This window comes from Siniperca chuatsi, linkage group LG16 (genome assembly GCF_020085105.1).
Source record: "Siniperca chuatsi isolate FFG_IHB_CAS linkage group LG16, ASM2008510v1, whole genome shotgun sequence".
Lineage (NCBI taxonomy): Eukaryota > Metazoa > Chordata > Actinopteri > Centrarchiformes > Sinipercidae > Siniperca > Siniperca chuatsi.
Window position 1 is genome coordinate 3,145,730 of NC_058057.1, and position 17,184 is coordinate 3,162,913.

The window sequence follows — 17,184 nt, forward strand, 5'->3', positions numbered from 1 at the left end:
TTCACGGATATTAAGACTATATTCATCTAATACTTGTGGCTAAAAATACAGTCTTTGAATCACAGTGTACCAATCTGCACTTCATCACTGATAAACATGCCTCTTCCTTTGCTTTGTTGACTATTAGTCGGCCATTAGCCAACCCAAATCCAAGTAAAATCCAATATTCACACTGGGATGTCACTCTATCAGGACCCGAAGCATTCCTGAAATCTGTCTTTTTCATTTCAATATTCACAAGCTTTTAGTACACAAAGACATATTACTGAACACACAGGATATAGGCAGTATGTACACATTAATTAATACTGCATAATACATAACACTGCATCAGCAAGATCTTGATAAAAGTTTTTGGCCTGGGAGTTTGAGGGTTCTGCGCAGTATCTTTGCTGTTCCCAGTACTGCACTCTTCTGGACCGAGATGTCTGGCGTTCTTCCAGGGATCTGCTGTAGCCACTCCTCCAGTTTGGGGGTCACTGCCCCGAGTGCTCCGATGACCACGGGCACCACTGTCGCCTTCACCTTCCAAGCCTTCTCCAGCTCTTCTCTGAGCCCTTGGTACTTCTCTAGTTTCTCATGTTCCTTTTTCCTGATGTTGCCATCGCTTGGTATCGCCACGTCAACCACAACGGCTTTCCTCTGCTGTTTGTCCACCACCACGATGTCAGGCTGGTTCGCCATTACCATTCTGTCAGTCTGGATCTGGAAGTCCCACAGGATCTTGGCTCGGTCGTTCTCTACCACCTTTGGAGGTGTTTCCCATTTTGACCTCAGAGTTTCCAGTCCATACTCCGTGCAGATGTTCCTGGACACTATGCCAGCTACTTGGTTATGGCGCTCCATGTATGCTTTCCCTGCCAGCATCTTACACCCTGCAGTTATATATATATATATATATATATATATATATATATATATATATATATATATATATATATATATATATATATATATATATATATATATATATATATATATATATTATATTCAAATAAATTTTATTTATATAGCGCCAATTCATAACAGAAGTTATCTCATTGCACTTTTCCTATAGAGCAGGTCTAGACTGTACTCTTTTTAATATTATTTTCATTTTTAAATATATATATATATATATATATATATATATATATATATAAAACATATTGTAAAGAAAGTAACAAAAGAGTTTTTTCAGCTTCAGTCTGCACATTTATGGCAAGGTGTAGTTCGTTCACTCAGGTTCTGACACGGAAAAGACCTACAATATAGGGGTAGGCAGATCGATACCAAAATATTGATACTACAGATACTACATCTCATTTTGAAGATCGATTCTAGTGTCAATAGGATCGATACCAAAAAAGGGATCCGTTTCTCTCTTCTACAACGTTCCGTTGTCGTGAACTCATCTGAGTGCATGTACTTGCTTCTCCACTCCACTCCAACACACAATTGCAGTGATGGCTCAACGAAAGAGGAGCATCGTTTGGAGCTATTTCACAGCTGTGAATGAAAACGTTGCGAACTGTGATGTGTGTATCAAATCTGGGTCTCACAGGTGGCAGGTAGAAATTCTATCACGATAATCTTACAATGATTGCTAACCTTTGGATTTAGCCTATTGATGATTCATTCACCTCATAAATGACACACTGCTCTACATGAAAGTACATAAGCCTCTTTTAATAATGAAAAGTATCGGTATTGATATTGGCGATTCTGGCCCTGTATTACTTTGTATCGGCTCGAAACCAAATTTTGCGGTATCACCCACCCCTACTAAAATACTGAATATACACTCTACTGGGTTTGAAATTAATATTTAATCGCATATGAACATGCGCGATAAACACATCGCAAAAGACTGCCTGAGATGTGATGAATAAAAAAAAATCATTTCATGTAGGGATTGGTACCTAAACCCGTTATTAAATGGGCCCTGGGGCTAAAGACCGTAGGCTGAGACAAACCAGTCCCTCCTCCACAGAGAACAGGAGGAAGGACTGACACTGACTAATGTCTGTGTTCTTCATTCTTTCTAAACTTCACTCAGTATTTTGATGTCAGGAATATGATTTATTTTAACATTTTAGATTTGTTTCCAGTGTGTCTAAACAGCGCTGTGAAACTGACTGCGGGTGCTCCTAGTTTTGCGGCACTGTTTATCAGATACTCCGCTAAACTATCACTTTCCGACGGTCTACTGCTGCAACCCAGTATCACGCCAAAGCGTGTAATACACCCGCTGGTACACTGTGGCAGTGTCACATTTCAACTCTTTCTAGGCGTGGCAGTGTCACGTTTTCAACACGTTCTCATTCCGCGGTCAAGTTAGCAATAATAAGTATGCAACGTCTGGTTAGACTTTCAAAAAAAATCTTGCTGAGAAACATTTTGGGTGACGGTCTCAGTTTGGTTAGGTTTAGGCACCAAATCTACTTGTCTTCTCAACAATGATTATTGGTTTCACATGAAATGAACCCCAGTCTCCTGTCTGATAGTCCTGTGTTTGATGATATATATTTTATCCTTAAGTACTTTTAATAGCAAAACTCCAGTAGATTTGAGATCAAGACTTCTTGAGTTGCATTCAGGCTTGAATTGATTAACCTTTAATCAATATTTTAAAATAATTTTGCTTCAAATTTTGCTCTGGCCTCTTCTTTAAGTGTGTATTCAACATAATACCTTATTATCTCAATGAAATGTACTGAAACAAATGTATATGTAATCTATCTGTACTGAACACACTGTGATGAACAGTGGTGGAATGTAACTAAGTACATTTACTCAAGTACTGTACTTCAGTTCCCACAAAGGGAAATATAGTATGTTTTACTTTACTACAATTATTTGATAGCTTTAATTACTAGTTACTTTACAAATGAACATTTTTGCATACAAAACATACAAATATAGAATTTTGTACTATTGGTTTGACAAAATAAGTATTGTGAAGGTGTCACTTTGGGCTCTGGGTAATTGTGACGGCATTTCTCACTATTTTCTGATTTTTTTCAAACCAAACAATTGATTAATGGAAAAAATAATCAGCAGATTAATCCATAATGAAAATAATCATTAATTGCAGTTCTATACAAAATAATTCAAAATGAGCCACAACAGTAAAATACTGCTTTTACATTATTGCATGAGTAATAATAATCTAATGATATAATATATAATAGTGTCACAGGTGACATTTTTCTGCATTGACTACTTTTACTTTTAATACTTTAAGTACATTTTACTGATTATACTTACATACTTTTACTTAAGTAATATTTTCAATGCAGGACTTTTACTTGTATTTGAGTATTTTAACTGTGTGGATATAGGTATTTTTACTTAAGTAAAGGATCTAAATACTTCCTCCACCAATGGTGATTAAATTGATATTCTCAATTAAATTTGGTTATATGGCCAAAAAGTCTATCGCCAAAAATGTTTGTTATTGTTTGTTACCATTTGTTATTTTATTTTTACATTTCATGTCATTTAAAATAATCTGCAGTGGCTCAGCAAGCAAATGTTAACAGGCCTTGTTCATACAGCATTCATAACATGCTTAATTTTGTGTCCAGTTTCAAGGGGCTAGTGGTGGATCTGGAGGATGGAAACCTTGTAAAGCTTGCTGAAGATGGAACTGTCTTGCGGTATGCTCTTGCTGGAGGAAATGTATTTGATCTGCTTCCAAAGCATTTTTTCAATTCCTTTGTCAAAGTTTTCATTGTTTTCAACAGACCTTCACAGTGGAATAATGAAAAAGTTTAATTTCTTGTTTGATTAGAGCGACGCATGGAACCAATGACCTCAGCACAGAAGAGATCATCAAACATTATGGTCCAAAAAGGGAGTGGAAGCACTTCAACAGCCTCAATACCTCCTTCACAAGATCTGGTATAATGTTTATATCCATCTTTATTACGTAATAGCTGTATGCCGTTGGCTCTTAAGTAGGCTAATGTGCATTATCTGGGATTTTTTCACCTGTCACTAGATTTCATTGATTTACTTATCTTTTGTTTTGGTCTTTGCAGCAAAATACTATTTCTACGACAACTACTTTGATCTACCCGGGGCTCTCCTCTGTGGAAGAGTTGTGGACATGTTGCATAAGGTAATATTTGATAAGGTATGGTTTCATATTAGTGGTTGTGACTTTCATGTGGAAAAACCATATTAAAATGTAACTTTATGTTTTTGTGAATAGCGAGGAAATGAGGTGAATTCCGACTTTTGGAAAGACATGGTTGCTGCCATCGACCACAATTACAACACATCTGCATTCAAAGGTACGCCTTTTATTCCAAAGCAGCACACATTTTAGTTTATTGCTTATTTCTAATACCTTATTGTCAAGGACCCATACTGTGGAGAAGAACAACACACACGTGAACAATACACAGAGGCTATTTTTATTTTTCAAACTAGAACTTTTATTCTGTGTTTTGGTCAGTAAGTGGTACATAATTTAACACATCCAATGGGACATAGTTGTTTTGAAAAAAAAAATGCAGTTTAAATTTCTCATTCTGTGTTGTTTGGCTGGTCACAGTGCTTGTGAGAATGTGCTGATGTCTAATAACATATAGTACAACAGTTTTGTGTGTCTTTTGTATGTATATTACAGGAAAATTCTTAAACAACAGACATTAATAAAAACAAACACAAATAAAAGACATGTAAATGTTACAGGCAGTTGTAAAGCACCACTTAAGATATCTTCCAATATTGTTTAATGTTTCTTAAAATTGCAGGTACACACGATGAACTTGGGAAAGGAATCAATTTGAACTATATATTTAAACATTTTACTCAGAATTAATACCTCTGTCAGTCGAGTCATTTGTTAGCAAATTGAAGACTTTATTGTTGTAAAGATTCTAATGAGGCAGTTAAACTTGTAAAAATTACAACCATATTTTTCTTTAATCTACGATCTCAATTTGGAATTTTGTAAACTGATCTATTTCTCTGAGTAGTTCAATGTTTTGTAAGGTTTTGAGGTTTATTTGGATTTGTGAAATCACGTTGAGGCAATCAAGAACCCAGAGAAAGAGCAGTGAACATTATCTGCTGCAAATATACCATTACTCTCCTCATCAGGGACCTGGACATAGACTCTGTCACCAGCATGCAGCATAAGAACAGTACTGCCTGACATCTGATCCAGGAAGCCTTTGTTGTACTCATCATAGGTGAAAACAACTGGCTCCTCGTTTTTGTAGAGAGCCACCAGTGCATTGGCACCATTGACATGCACATGATAGCTGAAATAGTAGAGGCCTGGGATCTGGCAGGTAAACACACCACTGTGGGCGTCATAATGGTGCTCCCCATTGTACAGAACCTGGTCGAACTGAATGGGGGTTGCAGCTGGAGGGTAGGCCCTGGTCAGCACAGCACTGAAGGCAGACATGGGGGCCTTCATCATCTCATGAGACATCACAACCTCATGGGACTTGATTGGCATGCTCTTTTCGTGGTGGTAAACCACCTCTCCTGGTGGGCCAGGTGGACCAGGAGGACCGGAAGGGCCTGGCTGACCATCCTGACCTCTGGCACCTGGAATTCCAGGTGGACCCTGAGGACCAGAAATTCCCTTAGCTGTCAAGCCAGCTGGACCAGGTGGGCCTGGAAGACCTGGATGGCCCTTAAGCCCAGGAGGACCTGATGGACCGGGGGGGCCACCTGGTCCCATGGGTCCTGGCCTTCCGTTCTCACCACTTTTTCCTGGTGCTCCTGGGATGCCTGTGTGTCCTTTTGGTCCTGGGATGCCATTTGCACCTGGAAGTCCTGGGGCACCACCATGGCCTTGTGCACCCTTTTGACCTTGAGGACCATTATGACCTGGAATTCCTGAAGGACCTACTGCTCCAGGGACACCTGGTTTTCCAGTGAAACCCTGAGCTCCCTGCTCACCTTTAGTTCCCCTTGGGCCTGGTGCACCTACCATACCAATGTCGCCTTTGGGTCCTTGTGGGCCTGCCTCACCCTGGAATCCTCTTGCACCTTGTGGACCAGCTGGGCCAATAGGACCAGGAGCACCTGGGTGACCAGTAAAACCAGTTGGGCCTGGCTCTCCTTTCTGACCAGTGGTTCCTGAAGTACCGGGGGCTCCTCTGCTACCTGGTATTCCAGGTTCACCCGTTTTGCCAACACCTGGCATGCCAGGGGAGCCTGGCTGGCCAGCAGGACCCTGTGGACCTTTAGGCCCCATAGGTCCAGGCATACCTGGGGTACCATTCTGGCCTGGTTTCCCTGGTGCTCCTGTGCCTGGAGCTCCTGTGTGACCCTTTGGCCCTACCATACCCATTTGCCCAGGAGTGCCATCTCTTCCTGGCATGCCATCCTTGCCAGGTTCTCCAGGATAGCCAGGGGCACCAGGTTTACCAACTCCAGGTTTGCCCGGCATACCAGATGGGCCCATTGGTCCAACTGCACCTGATGGTCCTTGAACTCCAGGAACTCCAATGCCTCTCTCTCCTTTGTTGCCAGGAAGACCAGGAATACCAGGGTGTCCCTTCAAACCAGGCTCTCCTCTTGGTCCCATTGCCCCATGGATGCCGGGTGGGCCGGGTTTTCCAACAGAAGAAAGTCCAGCAGGTCCAGGTGTTCCCGGTGTACCAGGTGCACCTCTGGGACCCATTGGTCCAGTTGCACCAGGTGCACCTCTCTCACCAGGGAGACCAGGGCTACCTGGTTTTCCATGGCCACCTGGGGAACCAGGTTTACCTGCTTGAGAGTAGCCAGGGGGTCCGGGAGGTCCTGGTGGGCCTTGTGGTCCAGTATGTCCTGTACCGCTCTTTCCAGGAGGTCCAGGTGGTCCCATTGGGCCTGGCTCACCTGGAGGACCTGCAGGACCTGTCTGGCCTGCAACAGCTAGGGATTACATAATTACAGAGACATGTGATGTAATTATTCAGCTAATACGATGCACATACCATAATGTCACAGGTATCTTTGTTAGATCAGTTTGGTTCAGTTAGATGTTTATATATTTAGTGAACTGTCAGTCTGTTGTAATGAATCATGAGCTTTAAAATGTAAAATGGGTACTGCACAGTATTCTATATGATGTTGTAGATGAATATAGAAAATACCCAAAGAAGCATACAAAAATTGATACAGACAAAAATTATCCTTAGTTCTCTCCAAGGAAATGACAAACTGAAAAGGAGTGTATATGAACAAGACATGGCTTCATTTTTAAGCATTTCTCTCCACATTATTTCACTTCGTGTGCCTTTAATACATTAATTTGGATGCCTCCTTGGTCCTTGAATAGCCCAAGGTTTGGTATTCACCATAAGACCACAACCTGACTTAAAACACTACTCCCTATGATTGTAGGGTGGGTTGTGGGGCAGCACTCCTTTTTTCCTAGGATAGTCACAGCACACTGGTCTGAGGTGAGGTTCTCACCAAGCTTATGTCTGCTGGCATGGGACCCAGCACTCCAGCTCCTGTGCATCTTAGTTTAATTTGCCCGCACTATACTACACCCTTTAATTTCCTGCACTGGCCATGGCCGTGAATGTATAGTTAGTGGTCTGCAAGTTGTCAACATCACCTTGATGCATTTCCTGCCACATAGCGTCGAGTTTATGGGCAAGGTACTGCATTAGTGCATATATATGCACTAAATTGGTGTATAACGTAAGTTTGTTATTTTACTGGAGGTAAAAAACAAGGCACCCAGTTGTTTTCTCTCTTATTAAATCATTTGTCAGGATTTTATTTTATTTCATTTTATTTGTGAGGGACGGCTTACAAAATGAAACATAAATGTTCCATTCTATGTATTCTACTAGTTAGCTTAAAGCTAATTTACATAGCGCAAATGTGACATTAAACATGTCTTTGATTTCTATTTAAAGTCACAGTCTTAGATATTTTATTTCCAAGACTACCTATATATGAATTGGTAACTATATTAAGAATATAGACACTATATTTTTTAACAGTGCACAAAGAGCATCTCTGATAAAATTGCTATCACACTGCTTTCCTTTATACACTACAATTCTGGATGCATCATTGCCAAAAGAGAAGTATGACCTGTCAAAGAATCAAATCCAATAGTGTTGGCCTCTCTTTTGAAATGTTTTTGTCTTGAGAAGAAAATGTTTTGACAGGGCCGTCATTTTCAAGCCACATAAGGCCGTGCCTGAAAACGCACAGGGGATTTTTGTGCCAGAAGTGGACTATTTGGCTGCCAGAAACACCACAAACTGGAGGTGATGATACTGGCCACAGTAGCTGAACCACGTGTGACCTGTTAACACTGTAAAGTACTATTACGGTATGCTTATATTCGGTGTAGTACCAATATCCTTTCTTAATTTGGTTGCCTTCAATAAATGCCCCCTTAGTATGAGGCTTTATTCTGTAATTCTTTTCTTACTCATTGTCCTTGATACTGGAAAAACTGTCTCAATTATCTCAGCTGCAGAGTGAAGCTACAGTAAATTTGCTTTGTTGTTTTTTTGTTTGTTAGATTTACTATTTGAACTCATGAGAGCGTTTCTGCACAGTCTGTGTTTTTTCATTCTAATTGTGTGTTGTGATTTTTAATACCACAATGCAGTTTGTTAGGGCGTGCCTGCGACGTGGTAACAACATCTGTTTTGGAGATTTGTCAAATTTGAGCTCTCATTGTCGGCTTTCGATTCTATTTTTATGTTGAGGCACACAGTCAAACCACATCAGAACCTCTTCAAAAACAAAACTGGAGAAATAAATTCTCCACTACTGAACGCAAAATTTGAATCATTGTTTAGGTGGGATATAAAATATAGTGTTATACATCATCGTGGCAGTTACATCATGACCATTGCTTTGGGTTTTTTTTTATGACACATGCAAAAGTGACAGTTTCCTTCTTTAACCTTTATTTATTCAGAGCACAAGTGCTCTTTTACAGCTATACCCCACCTCACAGTTATATACAGTTAGACAGATTCACAGCAGTTCAGCCAGTTCAACCACAGCCTTCCGCTGGATCTGCTGGGTGTGCACCCTGATGAAAGTTAATGAAGGAGGGCGGTGTTTTGGCAGCCTCATTTACTGATGTGTATGTGCCAACAGTCTGCCAGGTTGCATAAGAGGGGATCTTTCTAAAAGGTCAGAGTATTAGTGATGATAATGATGATTAGGATAATTAGTTGAATCTGCAGTTAATTAAGAAATATGTCTTATTTGTCAGTTTCTTTAAATGATGCAGTAAGCTGCCATATTTCCACTATACATTCACAGCCATCGCCAATTCACATAGGCTATCATGATTTTCAGATCAGTGGTTAAAGTTATGGCCTTAATTTGATTTGACTGTGGGTCACAGCGAGGAGTGTATCATATGACTTTTTTAAGTGCACTGATATGGAATTGTAGGCTGTAACTCTATATTTAATTTGTGGATTGCTTTAAAACATCTTTGGTTTATGACTGCTCCCTTGTTTTTCAGCATCTTGAGTTATAATTAAAAGTATGTAAGCATATGTACTATAAATTCCACCAGAAGTGTCATCTTTTGCGGTTTCATTTGTTTTAAATTAGTTTTATTTGTTCCACAAAAACAGATGGATTATGGAGCTGATACAGTCTGAAAGCAGTTTTACTGTGCTGCCTTCAGTGCTTCAAAATGAACAATGGGCTTGACTGGAGTTGAATTATTATACTTAACATAAATGCAGGCATTTTTTCTATTCTATTCTGCTTATTTGCCCAAGTTGAATTTCAACCATCTGTATTTGTGTTAATTGCAGCATATCCCCATATCACTAGATTGTCATGATTGTTCTTATAGTAAAATAATTGCAAGTTTTTACATGAACAACTCTGGTGAGAGAAGACATATGTGACTCACCATGACTCTTGACAGGGTATGGAGTCTTGCTCACTTTTGGCACATGGTAGTACCTCTCAGGAGTTGCCTCAGCCAAAGCTAGGAGGACGAGGAGAATGCTTGTTACCCTCAGGTCCATCTTGTGAAGCTAAACCTGCAAAGACAGAATCAATTCATGAGAAAACTCATGTATAGCATCACCCCTCTCTTTTTGATTTTAATGACAATTGGCAACCAAGACCATGGCTCACAGTGGCAAGTGCCTCTCTTGCACTTCATTGGCACTTGGCAGTGGTAATAAAGTGCAGAATGGTAACTGTATCAGCTATTCTAACAGTCAGAGTGAGGCGATAGCTGCAAAATAAATGTTAGAATCTTTCATTTCCAAACCGGCCAGATCATACTCATCAGTCAGTTTTGCCCTCCTGAAGTGAGCAGCTTCTGTTAAAAGGATCCAAAACACCTTTGACAAAAGATTTTTCTTTATATGTAATTAAACATTTGTTGTGTCCAGAGTTCTCACAAAATGCAAACAAGCAATGTGGCTCATAGAGGAATTAAAAATCTCTCCTAATCTAAATAAAAACAGTCACAGGCACAAATTCTCCTCCAGTGTAAACCCAGTCATAGCACATGGCTCATTACACTTGTAATGCCAGCAACCAACAGCACTCCACCAGCAACCCTCCCTTCAATGAGAGCCTGCAGTTGGGAATCCCCTGTGCACTAACCTGAAATCAGAAAAAAGCCACCTTACCGGGAAGGTTTACGCTCCAAAGAAACAGTGGGGGAGTTGGGAGGTTGCTGTCCCGGTGCGGCGCTGTTATATCCTTAGTTGTGGAGTCTGCCTGTCTGAGCGACAGCTGCTGCTTCCAAGGGCACTGGGCTCAAGGTATTTATACTGAGCTGGTCTCCAGCATCGTGGAGGATCTACCTCACGTAGAAGGCCCTCCCTGCTCTGATGTCATCTTTAATAATGGGTGCCATGTCCTCAGGAGGCCTGTTACTTCAGGGTGACGGTCCTCCTTCTCCTCCATGTCTCCTCTCTCTTTATCTGGTTCTCTCTATCTGTACTGTGCAGCGGCAAGGGGCTTCATGTCAAATTCCCTTTGGGTGACATTTTCACAAGTTAGTTTCTTGATTTATCTTGCTTGGGTGGTCTGCTGTTAAATTTGTGGCACGCTGTCGCACAGGTCTTAAAGTTAACATCCTTATTCACATGAATCAGGATTGTTAAACTCCCTGCCTTAGTGTCCTTTTTTTTAGGATGGATTTGCATTTTTAACTGCACAAACACAGGTCTTTATTGCTAAAAATATCATGTTATTGACTCAGGAGGTAGAGCATTCGTCTGATAATCGGAAGGTTCCTGGTTCGATCCCCGGCTCCTCCAGAGAGAGTGTCGGAGTGTCCTTGAGCAAGACGCTGAACCCCTAACCGCTCCTGATGAGCAGGTTGACACCTTGAATGGCAGTCTCTGCCATCAGTTTATAAATGTGCGTGTGAATGGGTAAATGTTGGCATGTGTTGTAAAGCGCTTTGAGTGGTTGGTAGACTAGAAAAGAATATAAATGCAGTTTATTTACCATTTAAGTGGCTTGTGACAGGGTGTTTTTCTGTGCAAGTGTGGCAATATGTTCCTCTTGTCTGAAGACTGTACTGGTGAAGCTGTGGTAGACTACACATACCAGACAGCTATTTGGTCAGTTTTGGTTCAATCTGAAATTACACCCAGCTTTTAATGTATGCTGGAAAGTTGTGGAATTTCTTTTTTATCTGTAATTTCTGGGTTTGAAAGACAGCAGGCAGTGTTCACTAATTTAGATGAATTTCTAAACTCACCACCAGCTTGATTTGTGTTCAGATTTAAATTTCACATAGTAAAGCCTATCATGATGCTGGCAGGTTTATGTCTGTATATTGTCTCTGTGATTTTTACAAACTGCTTTGTGGTTTGCTGCAGGGATCTACAGTGCAGCTTTAAGACACCAGGAGGCAGAAGTGAGGTTTTGTTCTAATTTGCTACCTGCTTCATCCTCTGCTGACCAGAGGAGCCTCTAGTCTGCGGTTTAGATTCACTGAGTTGCAGCAGTAGAGGAACTTGGAATATAACTATAGTTGTACTGGAGGGCTCACAGTTGTGAATGTATGCATATATGCCATAGTCTGGCTAGTATTTTTTTTATACACTCAAATAGTAATGTAATGTAGTACTGTGTTTATTTGGGACAAAAACATTGAAATCAGAATGTATTGTCTTTCATAATAATAAAATAATTATAATGAGTTCCAGTGTGTAGGATTTAGTGCCATCTAGCGGTGAAATTGCAGTTTGCAACCATTTGAATACCGCTCGCCTCGCCCTCCCCTTCCAAGCACGTAGGATAGACGGTGGCCGCGGAAAACACGAAGGCGCTATCTAGAGCCAGTGATTGGTCTGTCCGTTCTGGGCTACTGTAGAAACATGGCGGCCTCCGTGGAAGGGGACCCGCTCCCTCTGTAGATATAAACAGCTTATTCTAAGGTAATGAAAACACAACGATTCTTATTTTCAGGTGATTATACACTAATGAAAACATACTTATAAATATTATATTCCATTTATGCCAATAGCTCCTCCTAAATGTTACACACTGGACCTTTAAGCGCTCAGAATTGGTCCAAATTAGAGCCCAGCTGATACTGGATTTTTGAGGCAGATACCGATAATGATAATTGGTTTTTATTTATTAATTGAATTCATTAATTTTCCTCTCTTTTTTTCTACACACATAACATAACCACATTTTGATAAGATTCTTTAAATTAGTTTTTTGTTTGTTATTTTTCGTTATTTGTTACTAAGATATAGTAGTGTATGTACTAAGCAGGAGAGTTACAGTGTAAAAATAAACTCTACAGTGCTCTCTGGTGGACAACCCATGTAACGGCGAAACACTGTTTCAAAAACATCTTTGGCAGTTCTGAACTGCATAGTATTGTTACTTAATGCCTAACGGTCCATGGTTCCTTGCGAGCAGTCCTCTTCTTCCCTGCCTTTGTTGGCGCATTGCTGCGTTTCTTGGCACATTACCACAACCAACTGTCGATCAGAGCAATAATATGAAAGCATCGGCAGGATGCTTCACCCACATGGACGTGCATTGCCGTCTTTGTGCGTGTGCATGATAATTGTTCCATTGTACCACTAGTGGTCTCTCCACACGGTACCTTTTGAAGGAAGAGTTTGACATTTTCGGGAAATTTGCGTATTTGTTTCTTTGCCAGGGTTAGATTAGATGAAAAGACTGAAATCACTCTCATGTCTGTACGGGACATATGAAGCTACAGCCAGCAGCAGGTTAGCTTAGCTTAGCACAAAGACTGGAAAATGGGGGAAACAGCTAGCCTACCTCTGTCCAAAAGTAAAACAATCCGCCTAACACCTCTAAAGCTCATTAATTAACATGTTATATCTCGTTTGTTTAATCCGTACAAAACCCAAGTGTAAAAACGACATGTTGTGGTTTTGCAGTGAGTTATGTGCCAGACTTTTTCTTGGGCAGGAGCAGTGAGTTCCTGGAATCTCTGCTGGGTGCCTGGCAGCAGAGCCAGAAAGTTTTTTGTTGAGAGGTCTACATTAATATCACAATGAAGTTGTTTATATCTTGCTGTACATTTACAGTTGGAAATGTTTCCGATGTTCATTCCAAACAGTAACATAAGTACAAATATGTAAATATGGGACAGTCACAGCTCATTGATCTTCAAAAAATATCAAATGAATGATATTTGTTCTGCAATAGCCACATTGTACATTGTAAGTTTTTTATTTTATCATATGTCAAAAAAATCTACCAACAGGATGAGAATACATTTATAATACAGATCAACTTGTTTCAAAATAAGACTTTATTGATCTCCAGGAGTGAAATGCACATGTAACAGCAGCACGAGAAACAGGCTAAAGCAGCAAGAAACTGATAAAAGAGCTGTTTAAGATGAAATAAATAAGAAAAAGAAAAAAATTAAAGCAATTCGAAAGTAGTCTTGAAGTAAGTCTTGACAGCTGAATCAAATGTTTTTTGCATCGCAAAAAGATTTTAACATGGTGATCGTCATCAACCTTACATCTCTCTACAGTATATAACAGTCCTGCTTGGTCAAGCCACTGTGTAATATATCTTTGGTTTTGGAAAAGCCTTTACTTCCCTTTGCCCATATCATTTGAAATTGCCAACGTCTCAGCGACCGCCAGTGAGCGCTAAGTGAGCTGTGGGCATCTTTGGTAAACTCTTTGAATTAAATGACAGAGTAGTGTGGGGGTGGAGTCGACATTTAACAACTTTCGAAGCTGCAGATATGCCACTGCATGTCACCATGAAAGTGGCTGTGACCGCAGTGAGGCATGGCTGCTTTTTATTTCATTTGGATCTTTTTTTTTTTTTTTTTTGGCGTGTCAGAATTAATCCCTCCCTATCTAAATCTGGCCACTGTGAGGTTTAATGTAAACGGCTACTTAGATTCACATGCTGTTTCTGGGTAAGCTTGTGCTGTGCATGGCAAAAGGCAGTCACAGTGCATAAACATGTAATTAGGATGGGAGATGTACTGTATGGAACGCAGTGCAAACAGAGCATGATATGGAATTCCTCAGTGTTTTCAGAAACCTCCTGATGGCAGGGTGGGTGGTATTTCTGGAAAGGGTCTGCAGTAACCATTGTTTTGCCCCTACAAACATCTTCACATGCTGCTGCTGCACGCCAGACGTGACTTAATGCTCCTTCAGTGGCTTTAATTAACTCTAGGAATGACAGGGGTTGTCCCCCAACATGCACAGCCTCTGTTTTCCACATTATCTTGAAACAATGTGTATGCTGAAGTCACAATTGTGTGTCTAAATGATTCTGAAGAAATGTATTTTGCACCCTAGTCATCCATGGAGCGAAGATCACACATTACCTTTTTATTTTCTGGTTTACACAATGTTCTGAACTCTGAGCATTTTTTATATTTTCAAATACCTCACTTTGAGAATTATAAATGTGTTTTCCACAAAACCCTTTTATTCATTTAACAAAAGAAGCTAAGCTTCTCAAATGCTTAAATCTAGAGCCCAGCAGAAATTGATTGGATCTCTGAGGCCGATACAGATTTTGATATTTGAGACTTTAAATAATGCAATAGTCAGAAGATGATTTGTTAATTTTTAACAGGGAGAATGGAACACCAGAAGATTTGTTTTATTTGATAGTGAGAACAGCAAAAAAAAAAAGTTTTTGAGCATCCAAGGGCACTTTTGCTGTTCATTTCTGACCCGGCCTCTGTCATGCTGCCACCGCACTTTGTCTTTCCTCTCCGTCTGCTGTAGAGAATATTGATAAATTATTGAGAATTATTACATTTGAGTGTCTATTTTTACCGGCGTAGCTTTTCTAGCCTTTATGGCACTGGTTTAGTGGCCCAGGAAACTCACAGACCAGTTCCATGCGTTGTAAATCATCTCACGTGATGCTACTCAGCCAATCAAATCTGTGCATAAGCATTGCGAGTTGAGTCAGAGAGGGAGATACACACACACACACACACACACACACACACACACACACACACACACACACACACACACACACAGGGAGAGTAGAGACACGTTGGAGACATAATTTCACATGGTGTGCTTTAAAAAGAGAAAAGTAGACAGCGAAAACAGAGCTTTTAATCAAGAATGGACAGACATTACATGTTTAGTCATCCCACAGGCAGTTCAAAACCAGTATGTTTCATATGTTCTGAGACTGTGGCAATTATTAAAAGTGGCAATGTGAAGCGCTACTACGAGACAAAGCGCAGAACATATTTTGTGCAGATTAACAAGGGGGGGTTGATTTTTTTTTTGGGCCATTTGGGGTCAACAAGCTGTAAATACAACACTGACATATTATCACTAGATAAAAATTGATATGGCTACTGTGTTAGCAGGTGTCCATTTTTACATCCAGCCAACAAGGAGCAACATTAGTATTCATTTGGAGTCATGTTTGTGTCCACCTGATGAAATGAAGTCTAATATTCACTCTCCTTTAGCTCTTTTGGTCTCCACCAACTCCTGAGAAAAATATCTGGCTCTTTAGTTGCTAAATGCTCCACTGTGTTCATCAGCTAGTCACTAACTTTCCCTGCTGTTTTCTTGCTGGGCAGGTAGTGCACAGTGGGTTAATCAGAGCTTTTTGACTGGAAACAGCTGCCTGCTGTATCTGGAATCAAGAGTGATGAGAGTGCTGACACGGAATCAAAACAGTTAGTTGAAAGACGCTTCTGTGGGTTTTTCACTTTGAGCGACACCTTTCACATTACATTACTGCAACTTTAAATTTGGTTATTATAGAAACCAAGATATGTACTGAGCAGGACATACAGCAAACACCTCAAGCATATCTTTGGCATTTCTGTACTTCAACTGTGATAAGCTAATATCGACAGATAATATCGTCCCGGCCAATACATTTTGGTTGGTACCAAAAATGTGTTGAGGTATCATACTTAGCCTATGCATGAGTCAAATTTGTGTCTCTAAATGACTCATAGATAATTTTCTCTGTTTTACACAGTATTGTATTTGTGATATATATCCATGTAGGCTTTTTCTGACCTTTACTTTATTTGAACTTAATTTTCTATATTTCCACCTTGTGAATGAATAATTCTGGTTGTTTTGCACTCACTTGCTAAAAACAGCAACTTTTAACTGTAATACTGTAATGTAATACATAATTTGTCCCTCTGACAATGTTATAGGTCAACGCTGACAAAATTCTGACAGTAAAACAAAATGAATTGTTACATGAATTGTTCCTATATGAAAACATATAAAAGGAAACCCCTGAAAGATTTATTGTATGACCATCTTGGCAGCCTTGTGGTCTACAAATCACATAATTCCAACGTCACTGGTTTGTTTCTGGCAGGGTTGTATAATATAGATTTTCTTATCTGTAGTTTTTTACGCCTTGCTTTGTATTTTTCTGTTTTTGGACTGTCTTGTCTCCGTTTAGTCCCAGAGATGTGAGGATGCCATGGTGCCTGAGAGAGAGAGGAGAAAGTAATTGTATGTTGATTTGCCTATGCCAGCAGGGAAGAGTGGAAAGCAGGAGCTAAAGATAGAGTTTTTGAGCTGGGAAGTGACGGTGGCTCAGATTTAACATTTTAATAAACCAAATATGCCACTAAGAGGCACTTAGAGCTTCATGAATGGAAGGACTTAAGCTGGACCTCCTGGCTAAGTGTTAGGTGCAATTACAGGGACCCAAAGACAAACAACATTGTTGGAAGTTTGACCAACCTGAGGCTAACTGTAATTCAGAAAAGCCTTC

At 40.1% G+C, this 17,184-nt stretch overlaps 2 protein-coding genes across 2 annotated transcripts in view; one reads left to right on the top strand and one right to left on the bottom strand.

The window, feature by feature from the left end:
* Positions 1 to 17,184, top strand: part of nt5dc1 (5'-nucleotidase domain containing 1) — an 88,373-nt gene that overhangs the window by 2,057 nt on the left and 69,132 nt on the right. The window contains exons 3-6 of the mRNA XM_044168796.1: positions 3,570 to 3,641; positions 3,776 to 3,885; positions 4,026 to 4,105; positions 4,199 to 4,280. Coding sequence (XP_044024731.1) covers positions 3,570 to 3,641; positions 3,776 to 3,885; positions 4,026 to 4,105; positions 4,199 to 4,280 — 344 coding nt within the window. The remainder of the gene's footprint in view (positions 1 to 3,569; positions 3,642 to 3,775; positions 3,886 to 4,025; positions 4,106 to 4,198; positions 4,281 to 17,184) is intronic.
* col10a1b (collagen, type X, alpha 1b) lies at positions 4,401 to 10,739 on the bottom strand. Its single transcript, XM_044168794.1, has 3 exons — positions 10,593 to 10,739; positions 9,857 to 9,989; positions 4,401 to 6,870 (listed from the first exon to the last, which is right to left on the bottom strand). The coding sequence occupies exons 2-3, from the start codon at positions 9,972 to 9,974 to the stop codon at positions 5,015 to 5,017; spliced, it is 1,974 nt and encodes a 657-aa protein (XP_044024729.1). The 5' UTR covers positions 9,975 to 9,989; positions 10,593 to 10,739; the 3' UTR covers positions 4,401 to 5,014.

What these genes read in the sequence shown, in the direction of transcription:
- col10a1b (XM_044168794.1), bottom strand. Translation starts at nt 9,974, where the DNA reads ATGGACCTGAGGGTAACAAGCATTCTCCTCGTCCTCCTAGCTTTGGCT. An exon ending in ATACCCTGTCAAGAGTCATG is followed by an intron (nt 6,871 to 9,856) that starts GTGAGTCACATA and finishes TGTAATCCCTAG; the next exon opens with CTGTTGCAGGCCAGACAGGT.